Source organism: Phocoena sinus, chromosome 2, assembly GCF_008692025.1.
Source record: "Phocoena sinus isolate mPhoSin1 chromosome 2, mPhoSin1.pri, whole genome shotgun sequence".
In the NCBI taxonomy this organism is placed as follows: Eukaryota; Metazoa; Chordata; class Mammalia; order Artiodactyla; family Phocoenidae; genus Phocoena; species Phocoena sinus.
In genome coordinates, this window is record NC_045764.1 from 86,486,697 (window position 1) to 86,507,848 (window position 21,152).

Consider the following 21,152-nt stretch of genomic DNA (forward strand, 5'->3'; position numbering starts at 1 on the left):
TTGCTGGTCGTTGAGTGAAGCTGGGTGCTGGTGTTAAGATGGAGGTCTCTGGGAGATTTCCGCCGTTTAATATTATGTGGAGCTGGAAGGTCTCTTTTTGACCAGTGTCCTGAAGTTGGCTCTCCTATCTCAGGCAGAGCTCTGACTCCTGGCTGGAGCACCAAGAGCCTTTCATCCACACGGCTCAGAATAAAAGGGAGAAAATGTAGAGGAAAGAAAGAAGGAAAGGAGGAAAGGAAGGAAGGAAGAAAGAAGCAAAGAAGGAAAGAAAGGAGGGAGAGAGGGAGGGAGGAAGGAAGGAAGGAGGGAGGGAAAGAAGGAAAAAAGACAAAGAAAGAAGATATAGTAAAAATAAAATAAAGTATAATATAGTTATTGAATTAAAAAATATTTAGAAAAAAAAAAAAGTGAAGGATAGAACCTTAGGACAAATGTTGGAAGCAAAGCTATACAGAGAAAATGTTACACAGAAGCATACACATACACCCTCACAAAAAGAGGTAAAGGGGAAAAATCATAAATCTTGCTCTCAGAGACCACCTCCTCAATTTGGGGTGATTCGTTGTCTAAAGGAGGGAAGGAAGGAAGGAAAGAAAGAACGAATGTAAAGTATAATAAAGTTATTAGAATTAAAATTAATTATTAAGAAAAAAAATTTTTTTAAAAAAAACTATGGACGGATAGAGCCCTAGGACAAATGGTGGAAGCAAGACTATACAGACAAGATCTCACACGGAAGCATACACTTACACATTCATGAAAAGAGGAAAAGGGAAAAAAAATCATAGATCTCGCTCCTAAAGTCCACCGCTTCAATTTGGGATCATTCCTTGTCTATTCAGGTATTCCACAGACATCAAGTTGATTGTGGAGCTTTAATCCGCTGCTTCTGAGGCTGCTGGGAGAGATTTCCCTTTCTCTTCTTTGTTCTCACAGCTCACAGGAGCTCAGCTTTGGATTTGGCCCTGCCTCTGCGTGTAGGTCGCTGGAGGGCGTCTGTTTTTTGCTCAGACAGGATGGGGTTCTAGACCATAAACTTTTTGAGGACAGGGAAAATGGTTGTCTTATCAAGAGCTTAGAACAATGTATCTTTGTATCTTTACAGCCTGGCACATTTTTGTTGAATTGACAAAAGAAGCAATCGCAGATGGCCAATAAACTCATGATAAACTGTCTAGTGATTACCTCATTGGTAGTGAAATAAATAAGGATAAAAATAACAATGAGGTAAACAAAAGAGAGTCAGACATCGTAGGCAGCAGGACCCACATGTTCAGAGACACACAGTGGTGTGTGTGGAATGTGGGGCATGGCTGGTGTGAGATGGGACCTGAGCCTGGCAGGCTGAGGCTCCACAGTGAGTCAAAGACCAAACCTCAAAGGAGGTGGGGCTCTATACTTCCTGTTCCCCTCAGTGCCTGCATTCATTCATCCTTTCAACAAATATTTTTGAATGTGTTCAGTTTGCTAGGCACTGGTCTAGACTTTGGGGACATAACAGAGAACAGACCAGACAAAAATTAGCCTGACAGTAAATAGAAGAAGTGATTAAAATAAATAGTCCTGAATGTTAAAGAGAGAAGCAGAGCAGAAAAGTGAAATGTGGAATGTAGGCTTGCAATTTAGGGAGAGTGGTCAGGGAAGGCCTCAGTGAGAATATGCTATCTGCCAGGTGTGGGATTGGGGGTGGAGGGCATGTAACCAAACTTGAAAGAAGTGATATTTGGGAGAAGGGCATTCCACGCAGAGGGCACAGCAAGTACTGAGGTCCTGAGGTGCACACTCACCTGTAAGAAGGCTGGTGTGGTCTAAACAGAGTGACAGAGAGGGGTGCACAGATGTAGGAGATGCGGCCACAGAGGCAAGGGGTGACGGTTGCAGTTGCCTTAGGGCCTTATAAGCTTTTGTAAGCACAGTGGCTTTTCCACTGAGTGAAATGGGAAACCATTGGAATATTTTGATAAGAGGATTGACATGCTCTATTTCATTTAACAGGATTGCTTGGGCTGCTATTTTGAAATGAGACAGAAGAGGATCAAGGCCCAATGCAGGAAGACCCTCTAGGAGGCTACTCCGTGATCCAGGTGAGAGATGATGGAAGTAGCACGTATCAGGGAGGTAGCAGTGGAAATGATGAGACATGGTTAGATTCTGGATGTACTCTGAAGCCACTAGAATTTGCTGATGGGTCAGATGAGAAGTGAGGGAGAGAAGTCAAGGATGACTGCAAGATTTACGGCAAGGATGGGGTTGCCATTTACTGAGATTTGGAAGAATACTAAAAGAGCAGCTTTGGGAAGGAAGATCAAGAGCTCAGTTTGGGACACATTAACTCCAAGGTGCACAAGTTCTATTTTAAAATAGAACTCATTTTGAAAATGTTCCTGTGAACATTAGGAAATTACTTCTCTGAACTTCTCACCTTCCTGGAGAGTATTTCTACCACGGCTTTGTTGGGAGAAGTACAACAGGAAAATTAGAAAATCTAAGTATATAACTGCTTTGGAAATAACAACAGAAAAGTCTGTATGTGAAGTGTCTCCTTTTCCTGATCTCTTGGGCACTCAAAAGAGCAGATGAATTGAATTTGGAAGTTGAAGAAAGCCACCTGCTTTGGGGAAACAGCTGCATCAGAACAGAGGCCCAGCTTTGGCCCCCAGGGCTCTGCAGCTGAGTCCACAGCTTGGCAGTTACCATGCCTTTCTCTAAAAAGCTGACTGCCTAGCTTTGGCCTCAGGCAACCCTGTGCTGAGAGATCTTCCAGGAGGAGAAAGAGAGCCCAGGCTCCTTGCTCCAGTTGTCATTGCTTGTCACCTGCTCTGAAGTGATGGCACTCATAACCTAGATCTTGGCCTTAACCTCTGAGTTCTCCTGCATCCCTCATCTTGAACTGCCCAACCTGAAAATACACTCTTTAAGTCCCACACAAGAGCTCCATACACTCTGCTTCACTGCAGGGTCATTCCATGTAAATTAATTTTCCAGGTAACTGAAGCTTAGCTGTCCTTTGATGTCAACCATATGAAGGAAAATTTTTCTGTGGCTGAACTGTAAACATTCTTGCTTTCTTAACCAGGGCACCTAGAACAAAATTGAACTTTTCTGACGTTAGGCTGTCTCCTCACACAACTTGATGATGCCCTCAGGCTCTAGTGAGGTATGTAGAGTCTGTGCCTACTACACTTACAACCTCAAACTGCTGTGTATTCGAGGCTTGTATTTTCTTTTTAAAAATGTTTTTGTTGTTTTGCTGCATCATCCCTGCTGTCATTGCTAGTTACTGCTTGATTATTTGGGTGCTTCACAGGCCATTTTTAACTTATTATCTAATTCCAAGCTTGGGTCTTGGTAGCTAAAATATGATCTTCAGAAATGCAAGATAGCATTTGTGGTGGACAGAATTGAAAGGTGGCCGCTTCATGTTCACACCCTGTGTAATCTCCTGCCCTTGAATCTGATCAGGACTTATGAGTATGATGGGATGGCCACTCCAGTGATTAGGTTACCTATATGTTTGGCAAAGGTGAAGGGACTTTGATTATGTAAAGTCCCATAATCATTTGACTTTAAGTTAATCAGAAGGAAGATTGACCCAGGTGGGCCTGATGTAAGCAGGCAAGCCCTTTAAAAGATGATCTAGAGGTTCAGAGGTTTCCTCTCCTGTTGGCTTTGAAGAAGTAAACTACCATGGATTCTATAGCAGCAAGAAGATTAATTTGGCCAAAAACCACATGAGCTTGGAAGAGGACCCTGAGCCTCAGATAAGAAGACAGGCCTGAGCAACACCTTGACTGCAGTGCTGTGAAACCCTGAGCAGAAAATCCAGCTTAAGCTATGTCTGTATCCTCAACCCATGGAAATTGTGAGATAATAAATGGGTATTGTTTTATGCTGATACGTTTGTGATAATTTATTATGAAGCAATAGAAAATTAATACAGTATCCTATTTGGATTTTGTATTTAAAAGGGTAAAAGCATACTGCACTTGCAATGCATGGGTTCATACAAACTAAATCACATTATTATAATTACCCCATCCTACTATGCATAATAGCAATTCTGAGTTTCATTCAGCTCAGGAAATAAAACTCCAGAACCTATTAAGATTATGCTTGTCCATTCCTGAGCTTCAGCAAATAAAATATGCAGGGCTGTAGTGGAAATCCAACTCAATATTTCTCTTCTCTACTAAATTTTCTACCCAGGAGAGAATCATAAATTAGAAAAAAAAAAAGATCTCATGTTTAAAAAAAAACTCAAATGGAACAAAACTAAACTTATCAGTGGCTGTGTGGTGGGGTCAACTTTTTCTACATGATATTTTAGTTACCTATGTTATAAATAAGTGCAAAAAAATATCATGATGGTATAATATCTTATATTTTTGAGCATTTTATAAAACTTAAAAGAGTTTATTTCATATGACCTTCACAATATATGTCACTTCAAACACGGATTAAGAACTAAACACAGCCTAGCAGGCTAGTAATTTATTTATATATTCAATTTTTTAAATATTGTTTTTGAGTAATTATTATTGGTGCATAGTAAAAATCAAATCTCTCTTTCACAGCCACCTTCATTAATCTTGTTTTCCTCTCCAGAGTCAACTCTTACTGGTTTCTTGTGCATTTTTCTAGAGGTATTCTCTGCAGTTACAAATAAATATTCAAACATGATGTGTTAATTTTAGTAATTTATATTTTACTAGAAATTGATATATGTCACTGGAATTTAATAATTTACTGGAATAAAGTTTTAAAGGGTGTTCTTCTCCATAGTTGTACTCATAGTTCCTTGCTCATTTGTAAATTTGTATATTTATATTTTATCCTTCGACATTCCTTTTTTTTTTAAGCAATAGCAACAAACAGCACTTGAGCTTACCAGTTGTACTGTTTTTGTCTGTCCTGGTCTAACATTTAGTTAAGTACTTACCACAAAGTGCTCAGCCAGGTACTGTGCTCTGCTTTTAATACACACGATCTCTCAGGGCTTCCCTGGTGGTGCAGTGGTTGAGAGTCCGCCTGCCGATGCAGGGGACACGGGTTCGTGCCCCGGTCCGGGAAGATCCCACATGCCGCGGAGCGGCTGGGCCCGTGAGCCATGGCCGCTGAGCCTGCGCGTCCGGAGCCTGTGCTCCGCAACGGGAGAGGCCGCAACAGTGAGAGGCCTGCGTACCGAGAAAAAAAAAAAAAAAAAAACCACGATCTCATTTCCCTGCAGTAACCCTCCAGGGTAGATCTTTTAATAATGCTCATTTTACATATGAGAAAATGGATTCTGCAGGAGGCCAGGTAATGAGCCTTCCACTAGTAAGGGGGAAAACTGAGACTCAGCCCCTCTCTTTCTGACTCCAGAACCTCAGCTTTTAATTTTACTTCCCTGCTTTTCTTCCTTAATATCTTCTTCATGCTTTCCTTTAATTATCTTGCACAGTTTCTAACTTCTTGAGTTGACCATTAACTTTCATTTTTCGTATTTATTAATAAATCCATTTATAGATATAAATCTACCTCTGAGCCTGCTTTATCAGCATAAACTATGTTTTGTTATGTGGAATTCTCAATGTCATTTTTGCTAAATAGTCAAAATGTGTTATTTCTTTCTCTTTTGACATGAGAGATTTAGAATTTTATTTTCCCAGTAAGATTTCTCATGTTGTTGTTTATATATTTGTAAATAATATTAGTTTTATTGTATTGTAATAAAAGCGTAATATTTCCTATTTCTACATTTTAGAATTTACTGAGTTATCTAATATACAATTTGTTTTCAAAAACATTCTATAGATCTCTATAAGACAGTGTAGTGTTTGTGAGCACCTATTAAATCCATTTTTTTAAAAATGTAGTTTGAATTCTCCTATACTTGATCTGTCAAAGTTAGAGATACAGGTGAGCTGTTTCCTAAGAAAATTGACTTTCTTAGTGACTCTCTCCTCGCTTCCAACGATGCTTGTGTTATTTATGTCAATATGATGTTATTTATTTAGATAAAGCTCCATTATTATCATAGCTATATTATGGCTATATATCTTTTATAAATATAAAAAATGATGCTCTCTTATCCCTCCTAATTCTTTTAATCTTAAACTTTGAAATTAAAATTGCCAACTCTATTCTTTTTGTTTGAATGTTTCTATATATTTTTTTATTCTTTTGTTTTTAGCCTTTTAGATATATAATTTAGAATATTATGCTAGCAGATCAAATAGAGTTTGATTTTATCTATTTTTTATTAAATTTGAGAGTCTGTTAAAAAAGATAAACACATTTATATTTTCTGTTTATTTCTTGTATGTTTGATCTGTCTTTTATTCTATTGTATGATTTCTCTTTTTTTAAATGATAATTTTTTTCTGACTTTTTAGGATTATTTTTTTCTTGTTTTTATGTTCTTTATGCATCAGAATTTACATACAATGTTTTAAATTCTGTTAGGAGACAAATTTAAGCTATTAAAAAACTACTCAAACCTAGAATTATCAAGATTATTAAAGCCAATGACAAAATAGTGTCCACCGGCTTTCTCTTGCGAGAAATGCTGAGCCACTAGTGCTCCTCCTGGCACTGAGGATCTGTCCTGTGAAAAAACAGACATAAAAAGAGTGGAAAGGTGAAAAGAAGAGTGGAACTTTGAAGTGGAACCAAATTTATTTCACTTCTCTTTTCCTTTTTTTACATGCACAAGAATGGTATGTGATTTAAAATTCTATACCTACATAAGCCTAAAAAAAGGCATCTCAATTAATATAACAAAATGCCAAGTGATAGGATATTATGTCATAATTTAAATAGCAGAAATTTTTCTTCCTTAGTGGGACCTAAAATAGTGTGTTTAGAATGGTGTCATAGATGAGATGAAATATTATATATTCTTTTTGGAAATGCTTTTCTGCATTAAAAAAAGGGAGACTGAGATGGTTCTTTTCAGCATCAGAAATCCTAAAGAGGTAAGACTGACCAACACACCTTCTCTGGAGAGGAGATTTTGCCTGTAGACCAGGGCTGCCATGCTCTGGGGCAGCTGGTGGCCCCGTGGGAATGCCTGGGTCAGATGCTGGGCCCTGAGCACTCTTGGCTTGACCTCTTGGCTCTTACTGCAACTCATGGGGATGCCCTGATCTGTCAGCAACTGGGACATCTGAGTCACACCCAAAGAGGAATTTCTCCTGTTCTCCCCCTGGGAGTCCAGACAGATTTCATCCTTATGTCAACACGTCCCCTACATCTCTGTGGAGGAAAACATTAGAAATATCTAGGTGGACTGGCTCCAGGTGACCTGTGCAGCAATATCCAGCCAGCAAGGATCCTGTGGATGCTAAGTTTGACAACCAGCAGATGTGCTGATCTTCTGTGAATGACACAGGGACCTTCACCACATCACCTGGTTATCGTTACAATCCTCCTATTTAATTTAATTAATAAGGCCTCGTTGATACCAACTTGTAGCGCCAGTTTAGGAACCCAGCAGCCTAAGAACAGTGAGACCCAGGGACAAGATCGTCCATCTCTGAGTTTTCTTCTCTGTACAGTATTAGGAGAATTGTGCATCAAGGGCTGGTTTTCTCTTTGGCTCAGCCTGTATTGATGGCACATATCTTTCTGGTGCCTTTCAAGGACACCTATGAGATGCTCCACTGCAATACCCATGTCTGCTTTGAGTGTTCACCAAGCATACCATTTGGCCTCTCCGGGCAGCCATTTCTGAATATTCTCAGTATCCAACAAAAGGGATCCCACCCAATGCTGCACTCTGTCTGTCGTACCTTCAGCTTCTAACCTTCACCTGCACACTTGGGGGAGGACTTCTCCCAGGGTCTCTTGCAACTACTTCCTGTGACATGTTGGATTTTTCTCAGGAGCATTTGTTGCAAGCTGACCTTTTCTAGCTTTCATCAATCTCATCCCATGTAAACTCCAGCTTGATTGTATTTCTAAAAATGTTATCAGGTGAATGGCATCCTTCCTTAGTTTCCTGCCATGATGCAGAACTTTCCTATTTGTATGTCTTTTTGGTCATTTCAGAAAGGATCTTATAGGCAATGGAGAAAGGCAATGCTCTAGTTGTGTGTTTGTTTTTAACAGAAATCTGGTCATCTTGCATTTAGAGTGTCTGCAGGATATACAAAGAGAAACACCATGAAAATTAGTGATTGAATATATGGATCTGAGACTTAGGGGAGCTCTGTGTTAGAAATATAAATTTGGGAGGCATCAGCCCATGGTGGGAGTCAAGTCACAGAAACAGGGAAGACTGCCTAAAGCAGGAGTTCCAAAATCTTGCGGATCATCAGAATATACAGATTCCTTGGTCCTTCTCCCGTAGAGTCTAATTTAGTAGGCTTATGATTGTCCTCAAGAATCTATAATCTTTTTTTTTAAAGCTTCCATTGAAAGAGCTCTAAACTTGAGTATTGAGGGAAGAAATTGTAAGGCAACGCTCCCAGTGTGGTCTTCCTTACATACGAAAGTTTTACATCTCTATGTACCTGGCTATGTTGTAGGGATGGTGCCAGGGTCATCAACTGAAAAAGTGATGAAGATTTTGAAAAGTCATTGTGAGAAAAGGGTAGGGATGCTGATGAGACACATGTACAAAGTGAGGGGACAGAGAAAGCTGGACATCAATGAACATGAATGTGTAACCTTCCTCTTGCTCAGCAACCTGAGTATAGACATGGGGATAGTAGGAGGTTGGGTCAATAGAGCTGGGTAAATCAAAGGACAAGGACAGGACACTGAGGACTACAAAAATCTGTTGGCATTTGACCATAGCCCCCATCCTTTCAATTTTCTGCTACCCTAACCTATTCCCAATACAGCTGCTCTTGACCTCAGGATCACCAGTCCCTTACTACCACCCATCCCCGTTTTTCTCAGTCCATGTTCTCCTCAATTTCTTAACCTGGAACCCAAGGGACATCCCTTCAGTCACTCTTTTGCCAGTAACCCTCAAAATATTAAATAACTAGTTTAAGGTAATACCACTAATAAATGGTGAGACTTGAACTTAGGCCAGTGTGAGTGTTTGTTTGTTTGTTTGTTTGTTTTTTGACCAGTACTTTATATGACCCCTGCAGTTGGCATGGTGATACCCCACCCACACCCTGTTTAATGAAGGACTTTTTGCCGCAGCATCTGGGAGTGCTGTCAGCAGACAGACTTGAGCTGTCAGGCCCTTTGGTATGCCTTACCTGCAGAGAGTTGCCTCATCCAAGTTCACACTCCTACCTGGGCCACCCACCTCCAATGACTGATAAATGTGGCGGTATAAAGTCCTGGCCCTCTCAGCCCTTCTTGGGACTATTCTGAAGGGACATTCTATCTCCAGAGCTCCCTGTGAGGTCACTGAGACTGTCCTTGGGACTGCATCACACCTCACCTTTCCCTCACCCTTCCACAGGTGTTGATCCCAAGGGCACTCCTTAATAAACATGCTCCACGCTAAACTCTCTCCGAGTCTGTTTCCTAAGGGACCTAACATAACAGCTTCTTCAAGAAACGAGAGCCAGAATTTCATGTAATAGAAGCCATATGACTTTTCACCTTTTCCAGAGACCCTATCAAGTGTTTTAGGGAAGTGTCAGATCCAGATGAAGCCAGGTGCTCCTTGCTCTGGTCACCAGGATGGCATCTAGCCATTTGGATTTCAGGTACATAAGGGCTCAAGAGAGAGGGCTAATCCAGGCCTGAATTAAGTCCAATGGTGTCAGATTTGGAATAGGGATATGCTGCTTCTTAAGCTTTGCTATTTCCCTTTTCCCTCCCTAGTCATCCTTCTGAGGCCAGAGTCTGGCCTGGAAGACTAATCTTGAATCCCAGCTTTAAACAACCTGCAGATGAGGCAACCGATTGAAAATTTCAGGCTCCAATCTGATACACCATTGCACTGTGATTTTTAAAGAAGATGTTGGGGGTAGGAGTTTATTAGTTAATTTATTTATTTTTGCTGTGTTGGGTCTTCGTTTCTGTGCGAGGGATTTCTCTAGTTGTGGCAAGCAGGGGCCACTCTTCATCGCGGTGTGCGGGCCTCTCGTTATCGTGGCCTCTCGTTGCGGAGCACAGGCTCCAGACGCACAGACTCAGTAGTTGTGGCTCACGGGCCCAGTCGCTCCGCGGCATGTGGGATACTCCCAGACCAGGGCTCTAACCCGTGTCCCCTGCATTAGCAGGCAGATTCTCAACCACTGCGCCACCAGGGAAGCCCTGCACTGTGATTTTAGTGACTGAAAGGTAAAAACATGACCTAGGCCAGAGCAAACGAATTTGAGTGGTTTTATTTCAGGTTGATTTTTTTCCCCTCACATTTTATCAGTTAGAATAAACAGTCATAATATGTCAAGAAAAAAAATAAGCAAGTCATCCATCAGAAAAAAATTTTTGGTTGTTTTTTAATATGATTAAGTATTATAGGAACACTAACAAATGAAACAAAATCGATACTTGTATATTCCAAATTTGCAAGTTTCTCCACTTCACATTTTAATTATTCTTTTAAATCTATACAATCACTGTATAAAATAACTAAATATATGATTCAGGATATACTTCTTTATAACAGTTAGAAAATGTGTGGTATTTGGTTTTCAATTAAACATCTATGAAGACTTCATCTGTGCTACCCACTTAATTAGAAAAAAAATATGCAAAGTAATACCATGCTGGAAATGTCTAAATAGGGAAAGCAACTGAAATTTATATATTAAGGATGGAATATATTTCACTTAATTGGAATATATGTTGCCTCCTAATCCAGCTAATATATTTTTCAATCAGCCCCAAATTGAAGCCATATGTTATCAGCGATCGCTCAGATCACTCTAAGAATATGATCTGTGTTATATTAAATAACCTCATTTAGGTAACTGCTTTAAACACTGTGTAGAAGCAAGTACTCCTTAAAGGTTTCAGTTACTGATTTTCAAATCTTCTTTGTAGGTATAAGCTTCTCAGAAGGCCAAGCATAATCACATTTCCTGCCCAGTTGGTCTTTTCCTTTGATAACCACCCATGGTTACTATACCAGCCTGTCAGTAGGAATTTAATGAGAAACTGCTGGGGGCTGAAGCCTCTTCCAGGGCCTAGAGGCACACAGAAGATTAGGTGTGCCTGGAAAAGCTTACAATAAGTTGGTGGTTTTCATGGGCATAAGCCAGCATGGGTTTGCTTAATTTTCTTGTTTTTCAACAGCAATGACAAGATGTTTTTCTAGGGGTAGCATTGGCTTTGACACCCCCTTAAGCTGATAGAAAAAAAAAAAATAGCTCCTATTAAGTAATAATTTAAAAAATGACAAAGTTTACTTGGTCTCCAGAGGTTTGCATATCCACAGATCAGATTTATAACATGAAGTACTGGAACATGTCTCCTACTTATTCATACATTAAGGTAAAATGTGTTCTAATCCTTTATCTTTTAAGAATAAAACGTCAGGACATTTTTGTGATTTCCTCTAACTAGTAAGACAGGAGGGAGGTTCTTCGTGAGGATTTCCAACCAAGCCATGTACAACCAATCTGATATAGATCCTTTTCTTGCCACTGGAAGGCTCCTGACAGCATGGAAGAAAAATAAGGAACAAACGTGACAATTAGTACAGGCAGTAACATCGCTAGTTATCTGAGCTATGTAATAACAAGTGGCCTGAACCTTTTATGTGCCTCCCCGACAAAATGAAAGCATGGAAATTATTTTGAATATAGATATTAAATTGATATACTTCTCAGATAATATAAATATCTACAAACCAGAAAAATAGGCTTGGGCATTGTAGGGTAGAGGCAAAGCATAAATATAATAAATTTTCACTCTTTAAATAGAAAATGTGATCAACCAATACCTCTCCCCATTTTTGGAAAAAATGACTTTTCCTAATGGTTTAAAGCTCTTATATTTGGGAGAAACAGCTGTTTGAGTCCTACCACCCAATTCAGGAGAACAATCTATGTCTTAAATGGATAGTCCTCCAGTGCAGACCTTGTTTGAAGACATACTTAACTTTGTACATAGGAGTCAGTTCATGAGGTATAAATGTGAAATTGTTGGTTTTCATGTTTAGCAATGAATCTTTAGGTAAACATTCATATTTTCAGCAGGTACACCCCTAACATTTGTGGAGTGGAGGGCAAAGAGTGGAAATGGAAGAGCCCACTCCTTTTTCTCCTGCCCTGGCCTCTTCCCCCATGGTAAAGAGTCTTGCAATCATGCTATGGACTCCATACCTCAGGAGCAGCTATCTAGGGAAGGGGCCTGGGAACCTTGGTAGCCAGCTTGGGGCTAATTAGGCAGGGAATTCCAGGGTCAGGTTCCCTGGAACCTGGGAGGAGCCAGGGTTCTAGATGGGCATGCACTATGCCCCTGGCCCTTTGGGTGGGGAACACCTGGTGGAAAGTCCAAATGGAGCCCTCTAAAGCCCATGGGCCTCAATTGTCAGTGTCTCAGGGTGGCCTTTATTTTCCCTCGCAGCCTAAAATCCCACATGTTCCAAATTTAACTTTCCACCTGAATAGTTGTGAGCTTTTAAATTCACAACTAAGGTTTCCCTGTAACAATCTTAAATGTCTGCAATGATACTTACAGGACTATGAGATTAGCAGCTCTTGAGTGCTCCTGTAAGAGTTCGTTCAGTCGAACTTGGCGGTAACTCTGTGGACAACATTCAGATTTTGTTGAGGGCAGTTTTCCCAGAATTATGAATGAGAATTTATCTTCTTACCTCAAATTATGGACAAGTAGAAAAACCTCATTTTAAAAAATTACAGTTATTTCATTCAGGTTTGGAAACTTAACAGTGTTTTTAAAACTCATGGGAAATTTTAGAAACATAAAGAATAAGACCATTGTGCTATAGTGGCTTATTAAATTCTAGAAGAAAAAAAACAAGCAAGCCACATGGATAACGGTAAAAAGAAGATAAGAATGGCCAGTGCTGGGGAACAGGTTTGCAGCTGAAGAAAACTAACCTAATCTTGATACTAATTTGATATCCTAAGAACATAGGTTATACCCTAGTCTGTCTATATTTAAGCTCTTTGATTTTTACCGGCACAGGGGACTGGTTTCAATGAAAGAGTTACCAAAAGACACATTTGGAAAAATAACTACATTAACTATTTTGCAGTGATGAGAGTAATATTTATTATTACATTTCACTGGTTCAGAAAACAAGGTTTAGATAAGTGATTTGCTCAATTATATGAAAACTTTTCGTTAGAACTGGGAAGTTTATCACACACAGAGCTTATGATTCTTAGCTCAGTATTTTCCCACTAACTTTGAAAGGCTTTTAGTATCTCCTGCTCTAATTTGTAACAACTTCAGCTCCTAATATAATTTATTTAAATTTTGTAGTTTAGAGGTTCTTGTGGTCCTTTTCCTTGAATGTCTAATCCAATTCAGATGTCAGTTCTTCTGCCTTATTTTTATGTCCCTGGCCTTTTCATCATCTTCACTATTGCAGCTTCATTCAGCTCAGGCCATTAGGGTAACTCCCATTTTATTTGGTTCTCTAGAAGAGCCCACCATTTTACATCTGTCCTACAAGATGTGCTGGATCCAACTTTCATATTCATTGCTCCAATTACATATTTTCTCAGATCCCTATGTTAGTTTTTATAGCTAACTTTACCAGGTTAAAATTCTTTGTTATTGTCTCAAACTGTGAGTCAGTCTATATTTACTTTTCATATGTATTGACTTAAATTATTTTAGACTGATGGGTCTGTCTCCTGTTCTATAAAGTTAAATTGGAAAGAAGACTTCACAATATGTATCAATAACCTGTTCTTAACTTAAAAATTGATTTTATACTAAAAAATGAAAACAATCTTCTAAATCCTCATATTCAATAATATGATTGAAAAAGCCCTTGAAATATGGAGAAACCCTGGATCTTGAATAATGAAATTCTATAATAGATACATTACTTCTTGATCTTTAAATCAACCACTGTTTTCTTTTTCAGCTAGTCAGATAGCAAAGTAAAGATTAAGGGAGACAAGTTCTTACCTTTTCCTTGACCGCTTCCAGTTCTGCATCTGTAATTTTCCACGGAGTTTCTCTCTTTAATTTCTCAGCAGTTGTTAAATCTTTGCAGCTTTCATGGAGACGATATGGTTCAATCATTTCTTCAAAGAATTTCCAGCTGAAATTGGAATTATAAAAGAGGCCTCGCAGTGGGAAACCAACTCATTATTTCACAGATTCTCTAGGTCTGACTAGCCCTGCTGGCTACAGAATCAGAGCTGAATGTCATGCAAATCTTTTAAGAATTATCTTTGCAGGGGACTTTCTGTGAGTAAAACCTTGGCTCTAGTAGTGCCTCCCTATCCAGGGAGAGGCCTTAACGTGTGTGAGGCCTTGATAGCCTACTAGGCATTAGATCCTCAATATAAATACACAAACACACAGATAGTAATTATTCTGCAAATACATGTTCTACATAATAGAGTCAAAGACACAGTTGTAACGTAGACACTTTCAGCCCATAAATGAGTTTCCTTCTGCTTATTTTATAGATTCTATGGGAGACATTCATGAATTAATGTAGGAGATGAACTAGCATCCCTGAGAGTTGGATAGGGTTGCCCTCCTCACCTTTAGTCCACATGGCAACTCGCACTCATGGCAGGAGGCTGCAGGCAGGTAGGAGAATAGTAACTAAGAGGAGCAAGGAAGTGAGTTCAATGGCTATAGAACAATTTGAATGTTTGCTGTAAATAATGTAGCCTTTGTCCTTCTGGTATCTGATGTTGCTGCCTGAGATTTTCAAATGGCTGTTGTTCAGGTGCATGTTAGAGGAAAGAACAAAAATCAATAATATTTTAAAATCTGAGGGCATTTTAGAGCGATTAAGAATAAATCATTGAATAGAAAAGGAGGAGCAGTATCTCAGAGCTGCGGAACATTTTAAAAATTGCTGAAAAATCTCATTCTTGTCTTTCATAAGAATCTCATAAGACTTTCTTTTTTTAAATAAATTTATTTATTTTTGGTTGTGTTGGGTCTTCGTTGCTGTGCGCGGGCTTTTCTCTAGTTGTGGTGAGTGGGGGCTACTCTTCATTGTGGTGCGTGGTCTTCTTACTGCGGTGGCTTCTCCTGTTGCGGAGCACGAGCTCTAGGCACGCGGGCTTCAGTAGTTGTGGCACGCAGGCTCACAGCTGTGGCGCATGGGCTTAGCTGCTCGGCGGCATGTGGGATCTTCCCGGACCAGGGCTCGAATCCGTGTCCCCTGCATTGGCAGGCGGATTCTCAACCACTGCACCACCAGGAAAGCCACAAGACTTATTTTTAAAATAGCACAAAACAAAGTTTCTAATTTGTAGGAGTAGTTGTCTTTACTATGCTACTGTAAGATGATCTCAAATATAAAGTTTTCTTTGGTTTTATATAATGTGGCTTACTTATAATTTAGTAATTTTGGAATGAGTGATAATTAGAATCAATGTGATGTTAGGTTAAGAAATTAAAATATGAAGCAATGAGTTCAGTGATCTCATCAGTTGTCCTGATTTAGGATTTGTACAATGTACAGAGATTACAAAGGAGTAGGTTGTCCCTACCAGTGTGCTTTTTTTAAGGGATTGAAGAGATACTTAATGCAGTAGATTTCTGATGCTTTGACTTATTTAGAATGGTAGACAGTGACAGGGAAGGAATAAGACTGATATGCCCTATTATTCTTGCAGCCACACAATACTTTTATTTGCTCTTCCTCCCAACAGTGCTGTGCTTTCAGAGACCTTGGCAGTGATCAGCGCAAAGTTGCTGGCCTAGGAGAAAAGAGCCTGGGTTCTTGCTCCAGCTCTTCCATTGTCCTCCTTGACCTGGATAACCTTGCCTATAATAGGGGGTAATATAATGGCTGCTCAAAGCTGGCACGTGGTTGTTGTGAGTGTTAATATGATGATTTGGGTGACAGTGCTCTGAAAAGTATGAAGTGCCCTGTAAAAGCAAGGCGTTCATTTTACTCAGCAGCCATAGGACTGAGGTTAGCAATTGACAGTTTGTCTGTTTAAGCTCTACATATAATTATTTTGATCAGGATAAGAGTTTTCTTTGCATCTCAGCCCAGGTGCTTATTAGAAAGAGCAGTTCAAAAATAGTTTCCTAAGAAATGGAAAGTGGAAAGGAGATTGCTGGTTGTCCCCCCAGCATGCATACTATGTTTCTCCATTGTAGTTTGGGTGGGAATGACTCTATCCCCAGCATCAGACAGTCAATACAATTCTATTCCTTCTGCCAGACTGATTGGCCAGGGTGAGCACATAACCTGGGAAATCTTGACCAATAGGCACCTTGCATTTTACTGACCACAACAAGTGGCTCAGTGGCTTGGGTTGGTGCTACCTGAATGCAGCCAATGACCTGAGTTCAACAACTGGGGAAGAGACAAACTTTTTCTCCCACTGAACGCAAATGAGCAAATATGTAGTTCTGGCTGCGATGGGCATTCATCTTGGTTTTATAAGCTAAATCAACTTTGATTGATGATTTCATAATACAAGGTAGAGTAGAGAGAATGAAGGAGAATTAGTCCTTAATTGTAAAATTAACCTAGATCAAGCTTCACCTGAAAGCCAAAATACCCTTGGATTTTTTCAGTTAAGGTTGATAATAATTTCCATTATTTAAATCACTATGAGTTAAGTTTTCTTTTACTTGCAATTGAAGCATGCTAAGTGACACAGTAGGTTATAATGGGGCTGTATTTGTCCATTTATTTTCTCTAAACTCTTACTGCTCCTTATTTATGTTTATCTTTGATTTCTTCATCCTAAGGCTCATCCCTGAGTTGGCCATTTTCCGTTCTCCTAGCTTGGTGATCCAAAGGTAGCTCAGGATTTCTGTTTGATTCTTATTAAATCTGATCTTTCTTATAATTATTTTTTAATTGATTCTAGAATAGGTCGAGTATTACTATTAAATATAAGTGAGAATTAATTTAATTAAAAAAATTAACTTATAGCTGCCCTGCCTTCCCCATCCTTGTTCCTCATAATAACAAAGTTAAAAACATTTTTTGACTGCATAAAAATTTCCCCCTAAGTTCATATAAGATTTCTTCTCACAAATTAATGTATTTATTGCTTTTGTGATCACACTAGCATCTTTCAACCAAATTATCTAGTTAATTGCGTCTAGTTTCTCTCTGATTTCTGTTTAAAGATTGCTGTTCTATTGGCCTATTACTTTTAATTCAGTCTGTACAATAAAAAATGAAATTCAGCCACAAGAGCTTTTCAGTTTTCCCAATTATTTTCTCATTAACTTTGCTTTTGTACTCCCTTTCACCCTTGCTCTACCATATTTATAGATAATATTTTTATGATAGAATGTCTCCATCAAGACTTGCTCATGTTTTATGGGTAGTTGAAAGATCTATTAAAGGTAATTGAAGGACAGTTAACATTAGCCTCCAACACGGAAATCACTGACAAACTATTTTCAACACTGTGTGAAAATAGTGACCAAGAAAGAACAGTGATCAGGAGATAGCTGTTAATGGTAGACAAGGGCTGCCTGACCAACAAGGCCCATGTGAAAGCTGAAGTTGAGACAGTGCTGTAAGCTTTGGGCCCTGGGCCTGGGGCTGCATCAGCCCAGAGGAAGAGTTCTCTTTCTCTTATTAAACCACTCAGAGGAGTTGCCTTTTAAAAATTATCACAAAGGTGCTAGGTGTGCTACCAGTGGCCATTTGTGAGATTTACTGAATGACCATTCTCTGTTCTAAAATTTACCTTCAAATATTGGAAAAGGCATTGCCAGCATTGGACATGTGGTTGTTTTATAAAGTAATACGGCATCAGTTATAGCTGAAGACTGAAGAGAGAAGGATGGCACTTCCAGCACACCTCTTCTTGGTGGCCTTTTGTCTTCACACCAGGGTACATTCACTGCAGTTATTCTAGTAAGAATGGACTTTTTTTTCCTGCATCTTCCTCAAGACCTTGAAATATCACATAGAGAATCTCCACAATTGTGAAAACTAATTCCTTTTTTTTTTCCTGAGAAAGGGGAATAGAACTCTTCACTGCAGGATGTGGAGGATATGTAAGAAACACCAAATCAGAATGGTGTCTAAAGTCAAATTTAGATAACAGGACAAAAGCACAAATGCCTGGGTCCTTTGTTTCTTACGACTGTGCATAGAGTTTTCTCCTTGAGAAGAGGAAACCATGGAACAAAGGTCAGGGGTAGGAAGATGAAGAGTGTCTAGCCTGTGATGGACACTCAAAGAAGGAAGAGACATGGTTAGTAAAAGAGATGCATCAACATCCTCAGTGATAGGACAGAAAGGATAGGTATGCAGCAGGTGACCATGGCAGCTGGGCAGAGACTAGCACAAAAGAGAGGGAAGGAAACAGGAGTTGGGTAGAGAAAACCATATTGATGGGTAAAGAGGCAAAGGATATAGAAACGACAGACAGTCCTTAGCTGCTGATAAGACAAACAACAGCAAGAATTCACCTACGAGAAGTAGGTGACTGATCTGTGCCCAGCATTGAGCCAGGGCTTATAGAAAATCCAAAGTCAGTAGGGGACACTGACTGCTCTAGACAACAGTAAATGGTCCTGTGCTTGCAGAGCGCTGGCAGGCTCTGGCCTGTTGCTAAGTGGCACATACTAGGGAATCACTGGACCTGCTGTGTTATGAAAGAGAATGCATTCCCACCAATTAGAGCTATAAGATGAGCCCGTTTGATCACATCACTGCAAAAGCCAAGAGGCAGCGACTTAGGAATTAAAATTCTTCAAGTGAAATGTGGAAGGCTACCAGAGGTTACAACGTGACAGTTCACTTCATATCAGAATGTTAATTCCATTTACCAAGGAGGATGATAAATCTGTTCTTAATTTTTTTTAACTGTTTATAACTGTAGAAATACAGGAATGAAAGGCATTAGTGGTATATATGATATAAGGAAATACTACATAGTAATAATCCAGGTTAACCCTGTCAATTATAGCTTTCTTATCACAGTTAAGATGTTTCGTAAAGCTGTTTTAATTGACCCATAACATTGGAGGAATCATGAACACCCTCAAACTATATGAAGTTCGAGGTTGCCATTTGGTCAATAAGAATGCGTCGTAAATCTGGATGATTTTCAGTTAGTTATTAAGCTCATCTGGGATAACAGTGAATCAAAAGAAGGTAAGAGCAAGAAGGCTCAAGGAATATGGAATTGCAATCCATCAAGAACTGCAGGAGGAAGGAGAAATGATGGTCAACAGAAATGAGAAGAGGTCCAAGAGTTCCAGCAAGGACCTAAGCCATACTGAGACCTTCGTGTCTCCCTCTACTCTAACCCTTGGAAACCCCATTCCACACCAAATCAAATGTATTAAACTGCATCTAGATGCAACAGTAAATATGATTTTGGACTGTAAACAATTGAAAATATTTTATAATTGCTAAGTCATTGCTCTAAGTACTTTAATTTATAATTGGCTATGATTTTCAGACAATCTTCTTACACCTCTGGGAACTCCTTTTAAGATCTACCTACAAATTGTTTTCAAATATCACGAACTTGACAAATTTAACAATCAATGAAGTTAAAATGATGTTTTTTTGAAGACATTTAAACAATTATTTCAATGTTTTTCATTTAAAAATTTTGGAAGCAATACATTTTCTTGCCAGGCTTCAGATAGTTTTAGAGACCACCTTTAGGGGCTCTCATAGGCTTCCCCTTTCAGGATGCCCCACCAGTAATGTTCAATAATGAAAACTTACCCTGACTGCTCAGGTCAGAATTGTCTGAGCTTGTGCTTCCTGTTAATCTTGCCACCATAGAAACCAATAACATGAAGGGCAATTTTAAAATGTTAACTAAATGGTGTTTCAACAATTCTTCCTCTCAAGTTCATCTTCACCTTAAAACCTTTTCCTTCCATTAGAACGTGATAGCTCTGTGTCATGATTATTTGAAATCCCTTTTTATTATACCCTATCAGGAGTCACTGCAGTAAATCCATAACATTTTTACCTTCTGATAATTAACACAGAAGAGAAGGCGAGAGTACCACAAATAAACAATGGATCTTGTTCAATGTTTCATACCTTTCTTTGTTTGGCTTAATGTTGATGTCACCAATGACATGGATGTCTGCAAATTTTATCCTAAATTTGCTCAGGAGGGAAGCCATTCTGAAAATATAAGCGAGAAACACTTCATCATTGCATATTTAGCTATTTTCAATCAAAGAGTTTTGATTTCATGTCTTATTTCAGCTTAGATTTCGGACAAAGGCTTTGGTTAGTGTTTGATTTTCATTACAGTACTTGATGAATACAGATAAATGTGGACCAAGTTATTCCATTGAAGGCAAGGAGAAATTTCTGTAGGTGCAGTCACTGGAAACAGCAAACCCAGCTCTGCCTTCATGTTTCACGGAAGATATTGTGGAGCTGTCCACTCTTCCTTATCATTTGGAAAAAAGAGAGCAAGTTCCAATACTTATTGACTATTATGGATAATTTTTATAGAGTTACTGACAAACTACTGACAAACTAATAATTATTATATATTATTACATCATTATAGATTAAAGGTTTTTTCCCCTAGAAACTGAAAATTTTGATATAATTTCAAAGTTACAAAAAAGTTACAAGAATAGTGCAAAGAAAGCTCAGATTCACCAACTGTTTATATTTTGCCCCATTTGATCTGTCATTCTCCTTTTCTCTTTTTCTATCTACATCTGTCTATCTATATATTTTTTGCCTGCTGGCTTTCTACCTCCTACCTATTTTCCATTTTAAAGTAAGTTGCAGATATCAGGCCCCTTTACCTGTAAATAATTTAGTGGGTATTTCCTAAGAACAAGGGCATTCTCTTTTATAAACAGAGTACAGTTTTTGACATCAGGAAATTTAACACTGATGCCCTACTACCACCTAATCCACCACCATTTTCAGATTTTATCACTTGTCCCAATAAGGTACTAGAGGCTTTAAGAAAATATAAATTATTGTAGACCTCATGTTAGTTTGCATTTTAGTATGACTCTCTTTACGAGGAATTAAATATTTATGATATCTTTCTAAGAGGGGGGAGAAAATGTGAAAAACTACTGTATAAGAGCCAGTCATTATTTTGTGATTTCTGGAAGTAGCAGTTCCAGGAAGGACTAGGACT

The 21,152-nt window shown here is 38.9% G+C and overlaps 1 protein-coding gene across 6 annotated transcripts in view; it reads right to left on the minus strand.

Annotated features, from left to right (window-relative positions):
• Positions 1-10,262: 10,262 nt before the first annotated feature.
• The window catches only part of SLC12A1 (solute carrier family 12 member 1), a 93,457-nt gene continuing 82,567 nt past the window's right edge, over positions 10,263-21,152 (minus strand). For all 6 annotated transcript variants that reach the window (XM_032621589.1, XM_032621588.1, XM_032621586.1 and 3 more), the window contains 4 exons: positions 20,075-20,161; positions 14,014-14,149; positions 12,584-12,651; positions 10,263-11,557 (listed from right to left, as the gene is read on the minus strand). In XM_032621589.1, the coding sequence (XP_032477480.1) occupies positions 11,422-11,557; positions 12,584-12,651; positions 14,014-14,149; positions 20,075-20,161 (427 nt within the window). In that variant the 3' untranslated portion in view covers positions 10,263-11,421. The remainder of the gene's footprint in view (positions 11,558-12,583; positions 12,652-14,013; positions 14,150-20,074; positions 20,162-21,152) is intronic.